The sequence below is a fragment of the Lutra lutra genome, chromosome 1, assembly GCF_902655055.1.
Source record: "Lutra lutra chromosome 1, mLutLut1.2, whole genome shotgun sequence".
Taxonomy (NCBI): Eukaryota; Metazoa; Chordata; class Mammalia; order Carnivora; family Mustelidae; genus Lutra; species Lutra lutra.
In genome coordinates, this window is record NC_062278.1 from 8,541,398 (window position 1) to 8,562,323 (window position 20,926).

Consider the following 20,926-nt stretch of genomic DNA (forward strand, 5'->3'; position numbering starts at 1 on the left):
TTCCCCCTTCACGCACAGGCTCCCCACACCGTCACCTGCAGGACCAAGACAGCTCCACCTCCAGACTCTGCTTGGAGGATAGGATCTAAAAAAGGATCTGAGTATGAATTAAACGTAGTCATCCATTCCCAGTCCAGAGACAAGCAAGGCTAGCAGCAGAGGCTAGTGTCACTTAAAATGCAATGGTCACAGTAGATTAGAAACTCCTTTCAACTTTATCTTTCATTTGAAGACCTCTGTCCCCTGTTCCATAGAGTTAGGCAAACTGGTGTCCCATGTACCGCATAAGCTCATGGGTGGGCTCTGCTGGTGGCCCAGTGCTGTTGTTACTCTGGGTGCCTTTGGCTGGTCAGGTGTTAGCCACAGGCCCACTCCCTACTGCCCTCCAGCTGCCCATTCATACATGTCACCGGCCTGGCCCCATAAACATTTGGGCTGTGTGCCATTTAAGGTACGTTCTCTATGGGTGTCTACCAGCTGTCCTATCATATTGTTATAACAGTTATTTCTTGAACTCTGTAGACCACACATTCAGACTTTGAAGCCTTTCTGGGATATCGAAATGTCTTGACAATAGGACATGGCCTGTGTTCTCTGTGATCTGAGCCCACTGTGAAGAGGGGCCTAACTAGAGAGCTAGGGGGACATTCTCTGCCCATCTTGTACAAATAGCTTTGTGGATATCCTAGTTCTTCTGAACTACTGTGTCCACAAGAAATCTGTCCAGTGTCCCTCAACAGAAATCATCGGGTTCGTAGATGTCAGTCCCTTCCCAAGCTGTGTATTGGCCTGAGGCCGCATGATTGTCTGGCCTGTGCTGGGGCCCACATTCAGCAGAGCCACCTCGGGATGGTGGTCAGGAGAAGGCTTGGGGGGTGGGGTGGGTCAAATACATTCCCTAGAGGATCTGGGTTTGTTTGTCCTTGTAGAAGCTTCAGGGGAAAGTGCTGGCCCAGTCTGACTGGCAGGGAAGGCCCAGGTCCACAAGGACACAGAAGCCGAAGTGCCAGGGCCACGCCAGCCCCGTCTTTCTGATCTCACGAAACCCGTGTTCTGCTTCTCCTCAGGAAACTAACTTTCTGGAAGGTGTTGAATTCTCTTTCTTTAGGGGCTGTGCTTTCTTTGGACCCTGTGGGTCCCTGCTCTGGGTTAAGATAATATTTTGAACAATGTGTGAAAACCATTTGGCTGACTGTGCTCCTCCAGAGCCACCACGGCCTTATGTCTAACCCTGCTGCTGGCAAAGGCCTTCGCCCCCATCTCCCGGGATTCCTGGGTTTGGGACGCCAGTGTGGAGAAAATCTGGCCTTGGTAAATTGGACAGTGACTTCCCTGGGTGCTGGCAGATGTCTCCTGTGCTCGGTGACCTCATCCACTACGAAGACAGATGTGTCTGTGTGTTCCCCTGGAAGAGGAGGCCAGCGCCCCCCAAGGCCTTGGAGTTCTGAGGGTCACCATAGTCCTGGCCATCTCTGGCCTCCTTCTGTCGTGGCAGAAAGGAAGTGGAGTGCCTGCCCTCCTGGGGCAGACACCAAGCCAGCTCCAGCTGTGATGAGAATGAAAGACTTGAGTCCTAGGTTGGCATGGCCCCCTGTGGATCCGGGATCTAGGTGAAGCCTGGAGGGCAGGAGGCTGTTGCCCGGCCCAGAGCTCTGCCATCAGTTACTGAAGCACCACGGGACAGGACTGAAAAGTCACGTTTCCAAATGATGAATCCTGCCTTCTCAGACTTCTCACCCGCGCCCCTGAAGCCAGCCTGTCCAGCTGGGTCTACTACTTGGGGAAAGACACAGAGCTCTGAGGAAAGTCCCTGTCATGGGCTGAACTGTGTTCTACCCAGATTCATATGTTGAAGCCCCATCCCACAGTACCTCAGAATGTCGCTGTATTTAGAGATAGGAGCTTTAAAGAAGTAACAGAAATAAAATGAAGTAATGGCGGGGGGGAGGGAGGGAACCCTCATCCAGTGTGGCCAGTGTTCTTATAATTAAAAGAGACGAGGACGCAGATACACAGAGGGACGATCACGTGAGGCCACAGGAACAAGACGCTCATCTACAAGACAAGGACAGAGGCCTCCGGCGAACCCAGCCCTGCCAACACCTTGATCTCAGTTTCAAGCTTCCAGAACTGTGAGGAAACACATTTCTGTGATTTAAGCCTGGGGTATTTTGTCATGGCGGCCCAAGCAGACCAATACAGTCCCCATAAGGATCCGAACAGCGTGAGGCGAAAGCAGGCAGGGCTGGAAGGAGCCGGACACATCCTCCTGGAGGAGAGGTGATAGCAGATGACACCATACGAGGAGTGAAAACAGAACTGGAAAGAGTGGGGTGAGGCTTGGCTTCCCCCAGCTCCCACGGGGCAGGAGTCTGGGTGTGGACAACACTCAAACTGACCAACTGGGCCCCTGGGCTGTGGGGGTGACCAGTGCCTGCGAGGACAAGATGACCACCTGGGCTGGGAGGTGAGGAGCAGCTTGTGGAGGGAGGGCTGGACGGAGAACACCTTCTCGAAGCCTAGAGACCAACGCGGGGGGTGGGGGGTAGGCTGACGAGACACAGCCCTTTGGACCTTTGCTCTGACAGATGCCTCATCGCATCCCTCACCAGGGAGCGCACCCAGCAACTTCTGACGGCCCCATCTCCTCCCTGAGGCCTTTCTCCGGCAGAGCCCACGCTGACAGATGTGGGGGAGCTGGGGGGTTAACAGCCCCGAGAGCGGCCATCATCCGATGACTGGCAGAAACAGGAACATAAATGCCTCAGCCCACCTGCCTTGGCGCCATGACTGAGTCCCAGACAGACAAGTCCCTCTTAAGACTCCTTCCCCTCCGTGACTTACTTCTCTCTCCCTTGACCATGTTTTGGCCACTGTCCAAATAAACTGCTGTCCTTGAACTCTAGGCTCAGGGTCGGCTCCCAGAGTTGGCCCCTCTGGCCCCAGTTCTGTGCGTGGGAAGGAGACTCAGAGCCCCAGCTACCTCACAACACAGAGATTTCAAAACCGCCCCAGCTCCACACCCACAAAGACCCGGCTTCCAAAAACCAAGCTCTGCATGTTGAATACGTCCCCTTTCTTCGTCCGAGAGTCCCAGCACTGAAGGCGAAATTAATGGCTTTCCTGAAGAGGATATCCAAAGAATGTTCCAATCCTGGAGCCAAGGTGTGAGCTCTGGAAGACTAATTCCTGCCCCTATTTGTGTTAAGAGCCTCTGCTATTTCTCACTGTTGAAGGTGCTCTAGTTCATGTCAGGAAAAGCTGGGGAAGGGACTCTGAGGCAGACGTGGGGCTCACGGTGGATCCCCAGGCCATGCCCCATCTACCCGCAGCCTGGCTGGGATATGCTCTCCACTGTTGCGAAGGTCACTGCACAGTGGCAATCATTGTCAGTATTGCTATTTTTAATTTTCTTTGATTTACCAATTCTAGCCCATTTGGAGAAAATTAAAAAACCACCGTGCTCCCTCTGGTTTCTAAATGCCTCTGTCTTTTCCCTGTGTCTCCTGGAAGCCTGTGAATGTGTTCCCTTTCAGGGCTCCCTTGTCGAGATATCTAGAAATACCAAATTCCAAGTGGGATAAGGTGAATTTGTCATACAAACTGCAGAGGATCTCTCAAATAAATAAAGTCCCTTCATAAGCCGGGTGAGTTTGGTAAGATTGGGATTCCTGATGCAGCAAAGACGGGCCCATGTCTCCACGTCTAAGAGCCACCTTGTGGCGGAAACCGCTTAAGGCTTGAGAGCCAAACAAGCCTGGACCCCAGTCCTGTCTGACTCAGCTGCTGTCCGGCCACAGGCCTCCACCCCTGGGGCTCATCTGCTCTGCTGGGCAATGGGCATAAGGGCCGCCCAGCTCCCCTCAATGATGAAAGGTCAGAATGGACACATGCAAAGCATCCAGACTGTGTCGGGGTCACAAGAGCCTCATGCTGATCATCACTGTGGCTTTCATTACATTTCCAAAGCACAAATTATATTTATTTCCCCTGGAAAAAAAAAAAATCCCTGCTCCCCTCTATGAGCCAGGCAGCACAGAGATAAGAAATGAGATTTAAGGGACGCCGGGGTGGCTCAGTCAGTTAAGCGTCTGCCTTTGGCTCAGGTCATGATCCCAGGTTCTGGGATCGAACCCCACGTCAGGCTCCTTGCTCAGTGGGAAGCGTGCTTCTCCGTCTGCCTGTGCTCCCCTTGCTGTGCATTCTCTCTCTCTCTCTCTCTGACAAATAAATAAAATCTTAAAAAAAAAAAAAAAAGAAAGAAATGAGGGCGTCTGGGTGGTTCAGTGGGTTAAATCCTCTGCCTTTGGCTCAGGTATGGTCTAAGGTCCTGGGATCAAGCCCCGCATCGGGCTCTCTGCTCAGCAGGGAGCCTGCTTCCTCCTCTCTCTCTGCCTGCCTCTCTGCCTACTTGTGATCTCTGTCTGTCAAATAAATAAATAAAATCTTTTTTAAAAAATGAGATTTAAAATGAAGACTTTTAATTCCATAAGTTTTCAGTCTCCGGGCTTAGAGGCCTAATGTCCTCCAGTACAGCCCCCACTTTGAGGAGCAACTCTTCCTGCAGGTAATTTGAGGGGATATCAGGGCTTGCTGGGTATCAGGGGTCCTGACGAGCTCCTGCCTCCATAGGAGGGGGCTGGGGACCTGTGGGGTGGAGGCTTTCAGAGCAGCTGCCTGCCTTCCCCACCTGCAGTGGTAGTGACTGGGAATGTCCTTCCCAGGGTATCCCCCAGGTGGTGTGGAGATGAGGACCCTCACACCTCTCTTCCCTTCTAGATTGTTCCGTGGTGATGCTGTTGCTCCACACCCTCAAAGCAGAAGCCTCTTCATCTCCCGACCACTCTCGCGACTCTAGAGCACATACTCTCAGCTTACTCTCTGCCAAGCAAGTCTCTCCAATAACTATTCTGTAATCGACACTCCCTACCCCTGTACCAGCCCCCGTAGGAGCGTAGGAGGCCAACCTATAGATCCCGTCCAAATGGTCAGCAGTTGCTTCCTGACCAAGCTGCTTTCAAGAACGACAGGGATGTCTGTATCACGATTTGGTTATTGAAACGCAAGAAATACAAAGGCGGCTCACAACTCTGAGTCTGTCCATGCACAGCGACCGCTCCTTGCTGTTGTGAATCAAAAGGGAGCAGGAAGAAGCTGTGTGAGTCTGCCTAGCGACACCCTAGTGACTGCCATGCCCACTGGGATGAGAGATGACTGGGCAGGCAGACGATGTGGCCAGAGCGAACAGTCCTTGACCTGCCATCCACCCTCAGCCTGACACCAGCCACTTGTCCTTAAACGCCTCCTCATCAACACAAAGCAAAGCGAGAATGGGGGCAGGAGAAGATCTTGTTCCTCCAACCTTCTCCTCCCCCTTACCAAGCACCCCTGAGCCGGCCATTGGCATGGAAGGCTGGACCGTGAGAAGATGAGGTATCCTGCTCCATGCCAATTCTTTACTGCCTCAAGTTGGATTCCGGAAGAAAAGTGTCACTTCTTTAAACATTTCAGTGACTTGAGGCCCACCCCCATGCCATGCAGATGTTCATCCAACTGTCTGCTTTGGCAAATCGAATACTGATTGTTCCCTCTTTCCATGCTGACTTCTCCCATCCTGGGAACCTGGGGTCTCCCCTGAGCTTGCCAACCAGGTGGTGGACAGCGATCAGAGACCGCCTGCTGCCTCTCACTGTGTGACCCCGGGGAAGTGGCAGAACCTCTCTGAACCTCAGCTCCTCCTCAGCAGTAAAAGAAAGCTATGAACAGGAGAAGCTCCCTCATCGGGCTGGCAACATATTTAACCACTTAAACCAGTGCCCGACAATAGTAAGGACTCTGTACGTGCTGGTTCTTTTGCTGGTTGCCTTCATTTGCAGCCGGTGTCCAGATGTCATAGAGACATTCAGGTTGTAAATCACCATCTCCAATCCAGGAGCTTCCGCACCATCCCACCCCCGCCACATCACCGGAAGGTGAGCTTGGACGGCTGAGAACAGACCAGTAACTGTGCTTAATGGAGGGGTGGATGGAGCGCGCAGGACTTTTAAAATTCACGTGTGCACAGCGGGTGACCATGGTACCCGACAAGGGCCTCCTCCCCGCTCTGCCCAAGCCCCGGCGAGCCCCGCCCACAGCGAGCCCCGCCCACAGCCCAGCGCGGCTCGAGTGAGCGGTACTCACGGAGGTGGTGCGCGTAGCGGAGGTGGAAGACGTCACAGCCGTGCACGTGATGGTAGAGGGTCTTCTCGATCAGGTCCTGCGGCTCATACCCGGTCAGCTCGGTCACCCTGGGGGGAGGGGAACAGTGGCTCCGTGGGTTACGCGGCTCTGCAGACCGCCTTTCATTTAAACTAATACTGGTCTGGCCAACGAGTCAAGTGCTAAAAGGCTCAGGGGAGGGGGGCTGATGTTGGTTTTGGAAACTGAGTGATCTTTGAAGAAGACAGTCTTTGAACTCTAGCCCTGTGCAGGATGTAGCAGTGTTTGTGAGCGGGAATGTTCTTCTGAAACCACCGGCTAGAAGAACATTTGATGGCTTAACATGTTTCCCTTTTTCGGGGTGAAGCTTCTCTGGGGGCGCTTACACCTGAACTTTGATGCTGATAGTGGGAGAAAGACCCACTCTCCTGGGGCTTTTGGGTGACAGTCCAATGGGAACCTTTGTTTTTTTATTATGGTAAAATATGCATAGTAGAAAACCTTTGCCATTTTAACCATTTTTAAGTGTACATTTAGTGCAATAACTACATCCACAATCTTGTCGGACCAGCACCCTTTCCAGCTCCAGAACTCCCCACTGCACCCAGGTAACCTTCACTCTCCCTCTGTCTCTATGAATCTTTCTATTCTAGATATCTTACAAGTGGGGTGTCTGGGTGGCTCAGTCGGTCAAGTGGCTGCCTTTGGCTCAGGTCATGATCCTGGGGTCCTGGGATTGAGTCCCCCACATTGGGCTCCTTGCTCAGCGGGAAGCCTGCTTCTTCCTCTGCCTCTGCCTGCCACTCCCCCTGCTTGTGCGATCACTCTCTCTGACAAACAAATAAATAAAAATTTTAAAAAGCAGGTATCGCAGAGGGGTGAAATGATGTGGCATACGTCCTTTTGTCTGGCTTCTTTTACCTGGCATCATGTTTTCAGGGTTTGCCCATGCTGTGGCGTGTGATAGATGTGGTTCGTTTTCATGGTCGGGTAATGTTCTATGCACGTAGATATCACATTAGGTTTGTCTGTTCACCCCCTGACGGCCACCTAGGAGGTTTCCACATCCGGAAACCTCGCACGGAGTGTGTGAGCCCCGATGTCTCACCGGATGCCGTGGTCTCAGGACGCTCTGGTTGGGCGGTGGCTTATTCAGACTAGCTGGAGCCAATGACCCCTCCTATGAGTGGAGCATGGTGGTGCAGCCCCCAGAAAACGGTAGAACAGCCCCCACAAATAGCATGACTGCAAGGTAAACCTTCAGTCTGCTGACGAAAGGGCAGCATGTCCCCGGGCTTTCCTGCCATTATCACCTCTCTGTTCTCATCAAACCCCAGGAATGAAGATTCTCTTCAAGAGGCCCCACAACAGCTCTGTGAAGAAAAGCAGCTCTCAAGGTCCAAGCCCACATCATCACTGGCCTTCGGATCACTCCCTCCGGAGGCAACGGTGTTGTTCCTCAGGCCCTGGGCAACTGAGCGGGGAGCTGTGCCCTTGGAGGAGATGGCCCGAACGTCTTGGTGATAGATATTCAAGAACAGATGAAAGAGGAGGACAAGAAGGATTCTAAGGGAAGGGAGGCGGTTCTGGGGGGCAGAGGTGGGGCCTGAGGCTGGGCCAGGACTGGAGGTCCTGCTGATTTCTGTCTGAAATGTTGGCTAGAAATGAAACGGGGAAACTTGACCTCACTTTCATTCTGTAACCCGCTCCCCTTTCTGTTGAGTTCTGTGCGGGCTTCGGGTTGTAAATCTCTGGGAGCCTCATATTTCCTTGGAATTACTCACTATTTGGTGTACACATTTCCATGGTGTTCCTCCAGGGTGGGAAGGAGATGGGGCTGGAGGTAGGTGGAAAAGGGAACTTGCCGCAGCCTTTCAGGGCTCGGGGGATGTGTCTAAGGGCCACCTAGAACTTCAGGCCCCACTGGAGTCGAACTGTGTGGCAGGAAAACTGAGACGGGGCATCCCCCCAGAAAGAAAACCAGGCATCTCTACGGTGTGGGGATGAAAGAGGCTTCCCAGACCCTTTGGAAGCAAAGTTACAGAACAACGGCCTCGAACGTGTAAATGAATCAGAAACACATGTATTAAGTTTCTCATCAAAGTGCACGCTGGTTTTAAAAATTAAAGGGAAAGAGAAGGGTCTGGCAGCGTGCCCTCATGGTTTTTTCCAAACCTCCAGTGTCTGAAGACCTGTCAGAGGGATTTGCCAAACCCCAAACATGGCTGGGTTCACCCATCCTTAGCAAAAGCACCAGCTACGGTTTCAAAGTGAAATACCACAAAACCCCTATGAACCAAATTTCAGGTTACGCTGAGTTCAGTTGTGTCTGGGAGTCGCTGGGTGGGGGGGCCCAGGGGCCACCCCCCCAGGCCCCTGGACTCTAGGGCTGCTGGGCTTCAAGCCAAGCCCACACAGTGGCTTCTGGGGTTTGGATGTAGGAGCTGACATCTCCCACCCCGCCGGGCCATTCTGCCGACCTCTGGGTCCTGGGCCAGCCCCTCTGTCCCCCAGCCCAGAGACCTCTCAGAGCCGAGCTACAATGGACCAGAGACCAGAGTGGAGTGAAGAATTCTCCAGCTCATCTCTCTCTTAAGCATCTCTTAGATGACTGGAGTTCAGAAGCTTTGCTAGAAGCTTCCTGGTACTTAGCTGGGAGAACCATGGGGACTTCTGCAGAGACAGGATGTCTTCTGCAAGTTCACAGTCTTTCTTTCCTACTCACCTCAGGGGTCTGGCCCTCACACTGAGGTGGAAGGATGCTGGCATTCAAGAAAGCCCATGCCTGAGGCTCCCTCCCCGAGCAGTCTGGCCTGTCAGCTCACGTTGTATGCCCTCTTCCGCAAAGCCCTCCGTTTGTCCTTCTTGTTTCAAAGCTGCATGCACTGAACCATTTGAGAAGATGTGAAGTCTCTTCTCCGGGGAGACCTCCCTCTTTCATCTTCTAGAGAATTCACTGAGCCTCAGAGGCTTTTCCTGGAACCCTCAAAGGAAAACTAGGAGGAGACAGACATAACAAGGGAGAACCTCCCCCAAGTGTCTAAAATAATGAACTTGGAGGACTGGAACTCTTTTCAGTTCACTTTTAAAAGTGCCTCCTGAATCCAGAAAGAACCCCTTCCCACCACTGCCTGCGGTCACTTCTGCCACACGCCAGGCAGCCCACCCACCCTGGGCCCCTCCAGGCAGGTGCCTGTCTTCCCTGCAGGAAACAGCATTTGTCAGCGTCTGCCTGCCCAAAGGGGCTGGCCTCCTTCCCCCAAAGAGTTATGCGTACTCTGCTTGGAGCTCCTGGGAGCACAAAGTCCAAGTCTGTCATGTCAACCCTTGTCACTTCTCTACCTTTGCAGGGTTCTGAGGTTCTGAGGTGCGCTAACGATGAACTATGCTAACTGGTGTCTTCTCTTCCCAGCCCTAACCAAATATGTGTGGTTTTCTCCCATAACTGGTTAAAATGACCAATTTTATGGCATGTATATTTTACCACAGTTAAAAAGATGGGAAAAAAAATCTACAAATCTTAACAACTATGTGTGTGTGTGTGTGTGTGTGTATGTATATATTTACATGTAGATGTATCTATCTCCTCTCTCCCAGAAAGCTTAGCCACACACACCAAAAAGCAGAAGTAGGGTCTCTGAACATCGAGTCCTCCTCTAGGGGACTGCGAGGCGGCAGCGTGACTCACCTTGCAGGCCCATCAGGCTTTCTACTTTTACAAATGCTTCCTGTCTGGGTTCAGATTTCACTTGCCCTAAACAGCCTGTGGGTACCCCAGTGGGCAGGGCAGGGCTGACTTGTTTCACAGACGAGAAAAGGGAAGCCCAGAGAAGCCCCACAGGCCTGAGGCCTCCAGGCGTGTGAAGCCCGCGGGCCGCCCTGGGGGACGGCTGGGCTGCTCCAGCAACCCCCTCTCCGTGCAGGCTGCCGTGGGCCCAGCGAACACAGTTCTTCTGCGTCGTTCACGCTCCCTTCTCTCTCAGGGATCAGACCTTCCGACTGGCAGGCATCCTCAAGTAAGAAGGGAAAGGACGGTCGAGAGAGCCGGGTCTGGAGCCACTGCATCTTGACCCTCCCTGCCCGCCGGGGTTGCCCTCCCGGGTCAGGGCCAGCCGGGGGCCCCCACTGAGGTCGCGGCCACAGCTTTCCCCAGGGAAGGCTGCCTGCCTGCTCGCAGCCTCAGCTCTGGTGGCCGCCACAGCTCGGATGGCCTCCCACCAGCCTGCGTGGGCAGCCCCCTCCCCACCACCCACACTACTACGTTCTTTCGATCGTAAGGTCCTACCTACTCCATGGAGATACAAGACAATCCCGACCTCGTGGGCCTTCAAAAACTTGTGTCCACAACACGTATTTCCAGTTCCTACTCCAGTGGGATGATGAAGGGAGAAGTGAATAATATAAAATAATATAAAACCTGATGCCTGGAGAAGCGCCTATGCCCTGAGGCCTACGGCTGATAGCAGGTCCTTCAACTCATGACCTGATTCCACTAAATCGCTTTCTAACTCACATTCTTGAGAGAGAGAAAGAGCACGAGTAGGGGGAGCAGCAAAGGGGGAGGGAGAAGCAGGCTCCCCGCTGAGCGGGCAGCCCAATGCGGGGCTCGATCCCCGGACCCCGGGATCATGACCTGAGCCGAAGGCAGACGCTCAACTGACCAAGCCGCCCAGGCGCTTCTCTCACTTGCATTCTTAGTATGACTTATTCCTCATTACATTTTGGCTTAACAGGGTAGCTCTCGGGGCAGTTTCCACCGTCAGGGTCTTCCAGAACTCTGTAGGAACAGCAGGTGCCAAACTCACCTGGAATCCAGGAAGATCAGCTTCAGGTCGAGGCTGGCCCTGAACATGAACATGTTACTGTGCAGCTTGATCTCTGTGACGGCGCTGGGCGGCAGCGACTGGCCCACGGCCACCAGCCCCACGATCTGGTAGCAAGAGTCGTACAGGGACATGTCCAGCACATACTGCCTGATCTTCAAGTAGCCACTGCAGTGGATGACCTGGGGAAAGCAGAGGGCAGAGTCAGCTGCCGGCAGCCCAGGGGTCAGACTGACACCCACTCCTCCTGGCTTGGGGCCTGCCTTCTTGAGCGTGCTGGACAGTGCCCCGCCCAGCCTCTACTGAGCTGTCGGGCCAACATGCTTCTTTCTCAGGAAACTATCATGATGGGATGTAAGGGTTGTCTCACCTAAGTGACTCTGCTCAAGTAACTCCACAAGGTAAGACTCCAATCGTAATGCATTTATCCATAATTAACTCATCACCAAGTCACTATCAGAGGCACAACGAAAGCACCAGGGGAAGCTGACCATTGGCTCCACGATGCTCATCGCCTCCCGGTGCGACTCGATTTGACAACCAGTTAACTTGACACTTACATCACTCGACAAGCTACACCATTCCACCAGTAAATGAAGAATTCTTTCAGTAGAATCAAGGGTCTTCCTTTAATGTATTTTTATTTTGTTTTGTTTATTTGTAACTCAAGATTCTATCCCCTTGTAATGAGCACTAAGCCGGAATGGCTATATGGAAACCCCTGATTGTTATAGCCAAAAACCATGCAGGAGAGAATGTAGAGGGTTTCAAATGGCCGACAGAAACACTGGTGCAACCTTCAGCCTCTCTGTTAGCAGCATTTGTATGAGTTAAGAGTCAGTAAAATCTTGAGAGGATCCCGATCACCGTGACAGCAGCAACGAACAGCTAAAATCTTAAATTCTCTTTTCTAAAACGTTCCTCCGGGACTCCTGGATGCGTTCACTCTTTAGAGCCCCAACAAATCTTAAAATCCGTCCAGTCCACTGTCGCATCTTACTGATGAGGAAACTAAGGACAAGGTAGGTGATCTGTTTTGCTTAAGATTAGACAGCTAAGGGGCACCTGGGTGGCTCAGTGGGTTAAAGCCTCTGCCTTCGGCTCAGGTCATGATCTCAGGGTTCTGGGATCGAGCCCCGCATCGGGCTCTCTGCTCAGCAGGGAACCTGCTCCCTCCTCTCTCTCTGCCTGCCTCTCTACCTACTTGTGATCTCTATCTGTCAAATAAATAAATAAATAAATAAATAAATAAATAGATAGATAGATAAATAAAAAGATTAGACAGCTAAAAAGTGGCAGACATAACTCAAGACCCAAGTCTGTTGGGTAGAGGACAGCGCCGGGGGTTCTCCACCCCTGGTCGAAATAGGCTTCAAGTCTGGGTCAGCAAATAAGAAATGTGTCCCCAAACCATAAAACAAAGCGAGGTAAAGTCAAAGGAAAGAGCTCAGTGTGGGGTTCAAAGTGGGGGGCGGGTTGCTGAGGAGAAGCTGAAGGGGTGGCAGCCGCTGTGGTAGGGAGGAGGGCAGGAGGGGCATTCCAGAAAGAGAGGACAAAGGTGGGAGAAACAGTCACTTCAGGCTCCAGAGAGGACTCAGAAGCTCGGAAGGCGATGCTCAGCCCTGACGTCCCCCAACCTGCTGGTCCACCCGGGAGAGGCTGACTTGGGTACAGAGGCACCAAGCCACCCCTGGACTCGTCAGGGGACCGACTCCTGGGTTCTGGAGCGAGCCAGAGTAGGAGGCCAGGTCTGGCGAAGAAAGGCAGCCAGGAGGAGCTCTGCCCCTTAGCGCAAGGGCCTTCTGCCAGTCTCGTCCCTTCTCTGCTTGCGTCCCTGATGATCATAAAGTGGGACCAGGAAGACTCCCCTCCGCGGGCCGTGATGACTGGTAATTAACGAGATGAGAGTCTGCTGACCAAAGCTCTTTGGCCCTCAGAACAGGTTCTGCCATTAGTCAGGCACCTCACAGCCATCACTGGGTTTGGTCAAAGACTCCAGGGCAGGAGCACCGTCTCGGTTCTCTGCATATTCACTGCGACCCCGCCACACGGGTTCTCAGTAACTAGAGGGCGGAGGCTCCAGGGGCACTGACCCGAGCAAAGAGAAAACTGCAGGAAAGGAAAGTTCTACCCTTGCCCACACTTATTCCTGGTCTCATGCGATGAAATCCAGTCCTCCTGGAATATCCTTGTGGGACACCAGGACACCTGCTACAGGAGCTGGGGCGGGCAGCTTCCCTAGAAAGTTCTGCCTGGGGCAGGGCGAGATGTCTGGGTCCCGGTGCGTGCTGTCTGCAGATGCTCTTGCAAGGGAAGCAACCCTTAAAGCCGTGAAGACCCACCGCCGACTCCTGCTTCCCTCCCGCCACACCAGGCTCTTCGTACCTTGTATCCACTGCATGTCAGGCCCGCGTTTCTTTTCGCCAAGACACACTTCATCCGCAGGAAGAAAGACCTCTCTATCTCATACTCTGAAAGCAGGAGTGGCATTAGATGGGCCAACTGTCCGGTGATGCTTGCCCCAGTTTTGTCCCCATGACCTCAGTCAACCCTCAGGACCAGACCAGGCAGCCAGAGGCCCCATCCCAGAACACCCAGCCTCTAACCCAGGGACTTCCGCCTGCGGCTGGACCCCGGGTGGGGTGGGGAGACCGGCCCTGTCCCGGTGTGGCTTCTACGTGCTCCAGAGGTAGGCAGCTGGAAACGTGGCCATGGTGGGAACTCGGGAGACACCAGCCCAGGGCCGACGTTGAGAACTCTAAGTGCAGCGGGCCCAGCCCTGCTCACACGTCTGTGGTCCCCTCCGGGCAGGTGTGCAGAGGCCTGGTGCCAAATGAACCGCCTTGGCCAGTCCTGGGGAGGATGTCTGAGTTGCCCAGAGGCATCTGACTTCCTCAGGGATGAGGATGCTGGGTCAGGGCTCACAGGCACAGCCCTCTCTCCGGCAGAGGGAGGCAGCCACAGGGCGCCTCCTGCCAGCTGTGCCCGTGGGCACCGATCCTGCCCGAGATTGCCAGGGAATGGGGAAAAGAACCCAACAGACCCACTCGGTCGGCCAGATCAAAGCTTTTGCCCTCATCTATAGCCCCAGTCTGACCACCCCTCCTTTCTTGATGGCTCTGACCCTCCCCATTCAGTCTTTCCCTGGCTGGCCTGAAGGCCTCACCCATCCATCTCTAACCTCACTATTGCAAATACAAGTGAGTTCCCGAAGGAAACACCCTATGCTTCAGTGAGCAGACACCCATTCTCCAGAATGATGTGTCCACGCCCCTGGGTAAGGGTGAGGTCAGTCCACTCCTAATGAATAGCTACTTGGTGGCAGTTAATAAATTAATTTTTAAAGAAAGGTTACCATTAGGAGTGGAGGCAGTGCCCCCTGCCCCTACCCAGGGGGAGCAAGGGAATGGCCCGTGAGGCTCCTTGTCCCCCCGCCCCGCCCCCCATTGGAGGGGCAGCCGCATTTATCCACAATTCCTCTGCAGCGGGCCAGGGTCTGTGAGGCATAAAGGCTTTTCGGGAACACGCCTGCCTGTCTGCACCATTTCCAGCTATGCACTGAGGTGTGGACACTCGGGGCTAAACACCTTCACCCAGTAATGAAACATCCAGTATGGAAAAAGCCAACAGCACAACAACCAGGAAGCAGCGGGGCGGCGGGGGGAGCTCAGAGGCCGAAAACCAGCTCTGTGGACAAGAAGCCGGGGACCAGTCCCAGTGTCTGGGAACCTCAGACCTTGCATAGTCGGGTGGCATCCCCATCTCTCCTGGAGCGTCGTGCTTCTCTTGTGTGGTTGCTACACCTCAGACATAAACCCCACAGGGACTGGGATTGGAAGGGTCTTGTGGTATTTCCAAGATACCGTTTGCTGTCATTTTATAAACAATTTATAGCTATGACATGGAAGGCTGACATGAAACCAGAGCTCGTGGGAGAAATTCCATTCCTGCATACTAACACACTGTGGAACTTTCTAGAACAGTAACAACAGAATGTTTTTTAGGAATTCTCTAAGACTCCTGCAGCCTTTTCCAGCATTAAACAACCCCGTAGTGAAAGAATGAGACTCAGGTACTCTATTCCCGGCCAGCCCTCATTTTGCTAGAAATTACTTCTTCCAAGCTTATCTGTGTGCACTGAGGTGGCCAGACTGTTTGCAAGGACTTAAGAGTTGCAGACCATAGTGGGGTGCCTGGGTGGCTCAGTTGGTTAAATGTCTGCCTTCTGCTCAGGTCATGGTCCCAGGGTCCTGGGATCAAGCCCCCGGATTGAGCCCCACATCAGGCTCACTGCTCAGTGGGGCGTCTACTTATCCCTCTCCCTCTGCACCCCCCCCCAGCGCATGCTCTCGCTCTCTTTTTCTCTCTCAAATACATAAATAAATAAATAAATTTTGAAATAAAATAAAAATAAATAAATACTTATATTTATATATAATATAAATAATAAATAAAATAAAATAAATAAATCTTTAAAAAAGAGAGAGAGAGAGAATTACGGACCATAGCTACAAGGAAGCCCCCACCTCATTTCAGAAACCAGCACAGAAATCTCTCTCCTTGGGGCGCCTGGGTGGCTCAGTGGTTTAAAGCCTCTGCCTTCAGCTCAGATCATGATCTCGGGGTCCTGGGATCGAGCCCCACATGGGGTTCTCTGCTCGGCAGGGAGCCTGTTTCCCCCTCTCTCTCTGCCTGCCTCTCTGCCTACTTGTGATCTCTGTCAGGTGGATAAATAAAAAATCTAAAAAAAAAAAAAAAGAAAAAAGAAATCTCTCTCCTTGTAAGGAGAAGACGCCCAGTGACTACGTCTGGAGCTGAGAACACGGGAGCCACAGAGCTGTACCCGCAGTGATTTTCAAGCCGAGCACGCTCTTCTGCAGTCCCTCCTTCTAGCCTTAGAACAGCCCCTCCCAGGAGGAGGCCGTTTTCACCTGTGGGCCACCCCACCCCACGCTTGAGGTCTCTGCTTTTGCATTCTTTTCTGTGGGGAATTTTGGCCCAGCTGGGATGCCATAGTCCACAGCAGACAAGAGACCCACTGAGCGTCATGCTGGTTGGTGTCATTGGCTTGACAGAGAGAGGGAGTTAAAAGGCCAGCACCCCAGAACAAGGTCGTTTTCCTAGCATGCACGGCGACTGTAACTTAGGGAGTCATCTGTGTAACAATGTGCTCCACATCCTCCCCCGAACAATCACACATTATGTCCTTACACGCGCTTATGGCGGTTGGACCCCAATCCATCTGTGTTCAGTAATGGGACCGTCAAGTGGGGGATCGTGTCCCCACGTGGTGTCAGGCCAGGGAGGTAGACCTGCCTCCATCTGGACAGGAGCTTCTTAACTCATTCGTGCCATGGCACAAAAGTTACTTTGGTGAGGTTCCTAACCAGAGTAACTTTTTTTTTTTTTTAAAGATTTTTAAATTTAGGGGCAACTGGGTGGCTCAGTCAGTTAAGTGTCTGCCTTCGGCACAGGTCATGATCTGAGGGTCCTGGGATCCAGCCCCACATCGGACTCTCCACTTAGCAGGGAGCCTGCTTCTCCCTCTCCCTCTGCCTGATGCTCTGCCTGCTTGTGATCTCTATCTCTGTGTCAAATAAATAAAACGTTTTAAAAAAAGATTTTTTAGGGGCACCTGGGTGGTTCAGTGGGTTAAAGCCTCTGCCTTTGGCTCAGGTCACGATTCCAGCGTCCTGGGATCGAGCCCCGCATCAGCAGAGAGCCTGCTTCCCTTCCTCTCTCTCTGCCTGCCTCTCGGCTTAATTGTGATATTTATTTATTTATTTGAGGGAGAGAGAGAGAGAGTGAGAGGGAACACAAGCAGGGGGAGTAGGAGAGGCAGAAGCAGGCTTCCCGCAGAGCAGGGAGCCCGATGCTGGGCTCGATCCCAGGACCCTGGGATCATGACCTGAGCTGAAGGTAGAGGGTTAACCGACTGAACCACTCAGGCGCCCCCAGAATAATGTTTTTAAATGCAGAAGATAAAAGTATAGGAGATCACAAATGGAACCAACTCAACTGTATTAAAACAGTTACCAAAGTATTTTTGGTAATATTTTTTGGTAATAAAACAAGTGGTGATTTTGTTATAAATGTGCTGCTTTATTCACACATTAAATAACAACAGCCAGCAGCCGGCCTCGTAACTCCTGGAATTTTGAAGACTGATGAGCATTAAGTGATAAGTTTAAACACCTGGGAGAACTATGAAGTGAAATGAAAAATGTGTGTGACTCGTTGGCGAAGCCACCGGCAGAGTGAGAGAGATGGCATACTGCCCATAATCCGTAAGCAAAGGAAATGCTACATTCCAACCAGACAGAATAAAGACGTAATTCTCCCCGCGCCGTTTCACAGACCCCCTGAGTTCTACCAGGGACCCTCTGGTCAGAAAGCCCAGGGACAGACGTGCATTCCTGGAATTCTGAACCAAGAGCACATCTTGATGGCTTCACTTTACCTCCCACCCCAGCGCCTGTCCTGGTCTCTAGCACGAGACATGGGATCAATAGTGTTGCTTCAAAGGACAGAGACATGAAAGCAAACCCCCCACGCTGCGTGTGTGCTGGAGAGGCCCAGCGGGGCAGCCCCAGTCACGTTTCCCCCTGGCAGCCCGGGAAGCAAACCCTCGAGTCACGCTGAAGAGTGTGGTATGGTTTTCATTCTGGTTTCTTTGCGTCTGGAGGAAATACCTTGGAGCAGGTGATGGTGAAGGGGCTGGTGGGCTGCTAGGACAGCTGTCATCTCGTCGTGGTCGGAAGGATGGATGTATTCATAGATGCTGTTGCCGGTGAGCTCCACCTGCCACAGAGGGAAGGGAGGGGTCAGAAATCCCCCCGGGCCGCGCAGGTCGGGGAGGGGAAGGTGCGCATTAGGGAGACACGTCCAGCGTCAGAGCTCCGACCTCTGCTCACAGCCCACACCCTCTCCACATGCAGAAACATGGGTCTTTTATCGAGCTGCGCTCTGAACCATCCACCACGTGGGGACGGTCCTGAGCAGGAGGAACTGTGATGGGAAGGATGGAAAGGTGTGCCATCGAGGTGGGTGACCCCCCTGCCCCCCCACGGCCCCGGGCAGTGTCCTTTACACAAGAGGCAGCTTACAACAGACCGGAGCCAGGGCCCGGGTGGAGCCAGAGGGGCCTGGCCGGCCGGGACACCAGCTGCCAAGTCCAGACTGTGGTCCCTGCGCGAGCCCCGTCCTCTCTGAGATGAGCAGGTGCGACCCGCAGGGTCTCCACTGCCCTTGAGGAGACCTCGCCTTCCAACAAGGGCCCTTTCTCCATCAGCTCCAAGCTGCGCCCCTCAGGCACCGCCAGGCCTCTTTCACGTTGCCAGAAACGTGTCCCAGCCCTCTGACTCTGGGATGACTGGTCATCCAATGGCTCCCGCCCACGGGTGTGGCAGGGCAGCTGTGTGACCTGCGGGGACTTTGGGCCTGCTCCAGACAGCCAAGTGACATGGTGGTTATTTCTAGGGGTCGTGACCCCAGCCCTTGGACACCACCTACTTCCAGGTACACACCCTGCAGAGGACACGACGGCAGGCCTTGAGCCCACGTGCGTGTGGGACAGGACCCTGCTTTGCAGGGACGGGGTTCTCTAGGACAACACCAGCATGACGACTGTTCCACAGAGATTCCTGGCGATTCAATGCCGAAGTTTGAGAACTTTCCTATTGTTCTCCCAAACATAAGTGCCATGATAGGGGATGTTAGATGTCATGGGATGGCCAGGATGCCCTGGCCCATCATTCCAAGATGGGCGGTGCCAGAGAATGTTCCAGAGACTAAGTCCATCAGAAGGGCCTTCTGAGCAGTGGTGGGTGGGCCCTGTCTTAGAGATGCAATGCCACAGACAAGAAGAGTGAGGCAGCGGGAGCCCAGGGCAGGGATCTCTCTTCCACCACGGCCTGAAGGATCCCCTCGGCCCAGGGGGATGGAAACTGAGAGCGTGAGAAACTGCCCCTGGGGGAGGGCAGGGAGCCATGGGCAGGTCCGACTCCTTTCTCATCTCTGCCTCACAGGGAGAGGGCAAGCTAAAAGAGCAAAGGCAGTCTTGTCCCCAAGCACCCCCTTGTTATTTTTAAGTGCGTCGTGCCGTGTGTTTTGTTGGGAGGCTCCCTGGTCTCCGTCAGAGTGGAGACAACACGATCTCCTGTCAGGGTACAGCTCTGACCCAGCTACCTCACGCAGCAGGACAACCGCAGCCAGGCAACGTGAGGCCCAACTTCTCCTGGGAGCCACTGTTCCAAATTAGCATCAGGGCCACCAGCTCCTTCCCTGGGACTGAGCAGCCATGGAGAGGTGACGGAATTTACCCCAGTCCTCTGAGCCAGGTTTTGTCATTTGTTAAGACATAGGAGTTACCATTTTATTCAGAACAAATTATGTTTCTGGCCTGCTAAGTAACCTTGTCCCTGAAACGGCTTTGGCAGTTCTGTTTTCTGCATTATTCATGGGCTGTCTCTTGCCAATGTTATGCCTACAGAGGAACGGAGAGAATCATGTGATACAGAGAGCCTCCCTACCTCCCCACTTGACCCTAAAGGGGATTTGCCAATGACCAAAGTTATTACGTGAATTCATCAAACACAGTAAGGATTAAGAACTACATAGCCGTCTTTCAAGTCATTTCATCCTTAGAAAATTTCGATAAACCAGCAAGTGCTAAGTCAGCCCTTCGGGACAGGACCATGTCCTCTTTTCCTGAAGCCAGTGACAGAAATTCCTTGTGAAACTCTGTCATGTGGAGAGTGACAGAGGCTAATCAATAAGGGAGTTTTTTAAAAAATTGATTCACAATTTCAATGGCTTATTTTTAAAATGAAAAAATAATGAGAGAATTTTTTGTGTGCAGGCCTATCATTTCTCCCTTACCCACGTTTTTAGGGGAAAAAAAAGAGCATTCTGGTTTGCTCCAAGTTCTTCATCAGAAAAAAGTACCCCATGTCTCTTCAGAGAAAGTATATTTATGTACTCGCAAGAACATTTGCAACTGTCCTTACAAGGATTCGATTCGCGTTTTAATCCCAAAGTAGCTTCATCTGTCCTCACAGACCCCAATCTCACCACATGCATTTGGAGAATGAAGACAGAGGAGGTCCATGATTTAAGAGGCTTGATTTTCTGAATCCTTGCTTCAATTATAAACTCCAAGCCTGCCCAGGAAGTAAAATGGTCTTCACATAATGGAAATGTTTTTAAAGAACAAATTTTGGAATGATAAAACAGGGCTGACCTTGACTCAAAATTATGGTTGACATGGTGTTTCCTGTATTTACATATCTATTCCTGCTTTTGAATGGTTGGAAGAAATGTGACTACCTCACCAAAAAAAAAAAAAAAAAAAAAATTATGGTTGTCGCTATAAAACTCCCCAGGTCTCATACATCAACCTTATTAAAACAGAACCTCAATGTGATAGTTTAGTATTTGTAAGACCCTGCTAACTACAAAATGAATTGCTTTCCTACTAAGAACGTTTTTATGCTTTGCTGAATAGCTTTCCTTCCTGCCAAGAAAACTACATATGATAAATACTGTACTAAATGGATATATTTTGGGTTGGAAGGGGAAAGTCACCCAGTACTCTGGAAACACACATTACTCTGCTTTGGGTGTTTTGCTGACTATGGTAAATTAAGCATTAAAAAAAAAAAGATGGTTTGGATTTCAGAGTTCAAATTATGTCAACAAACATAAAACGTTGTCCTTTCTCTTTATTTCACAAAAGTGAAAGGATTAGGTCTTATGGCCCCAAACAATACCATGGCTATTTTTACAGCTGTAGTCCCGGCCACAATCTCCAATATTATATTTTCCTTTACATGTCTCATAAACGGCCATTTCACACATATCTACAGTTATTTGAAAATTTACATTAGTTACCTAGATGCTATGTA

At 52.1% G+C, this 20,926-nt stretch overlaps 1 protein-coding gene across 1 annotated transcript in view; it reads right to left on the bottom strand.

Annotated features, from left to right (window-relative positions):
• The window catches only part of SIM2 (SIM bHLH transcription factor 2), a 53,170-nt gene that overhangs the window by 15,464 nt on the left and 16,780 nt on the right, over positions 1–20,926 (bottom strand). The window contains exons 4-7 of the mRNA XM_047720030.1: positions 17,714–17,822; positions 13,407–13,492; positions 11,004–11,203; positions 6,181–6,287 (exon numbers count right to left, since the gene is read on the bottom strand). Of these exons, the coding sequence (XP_047575986.1) occupies positions 6,181–6,287; positions 11,004–11,203; positions 13,407–13,492; positions 17,714–17,822 (502 nt within the window). The remainder of the gene's footprint in view (positions 1–6,180; positions 6,288–11,003; positions 11,204–13,406; positions 13,493–17,713; positions 17,823–20,926) is intronic.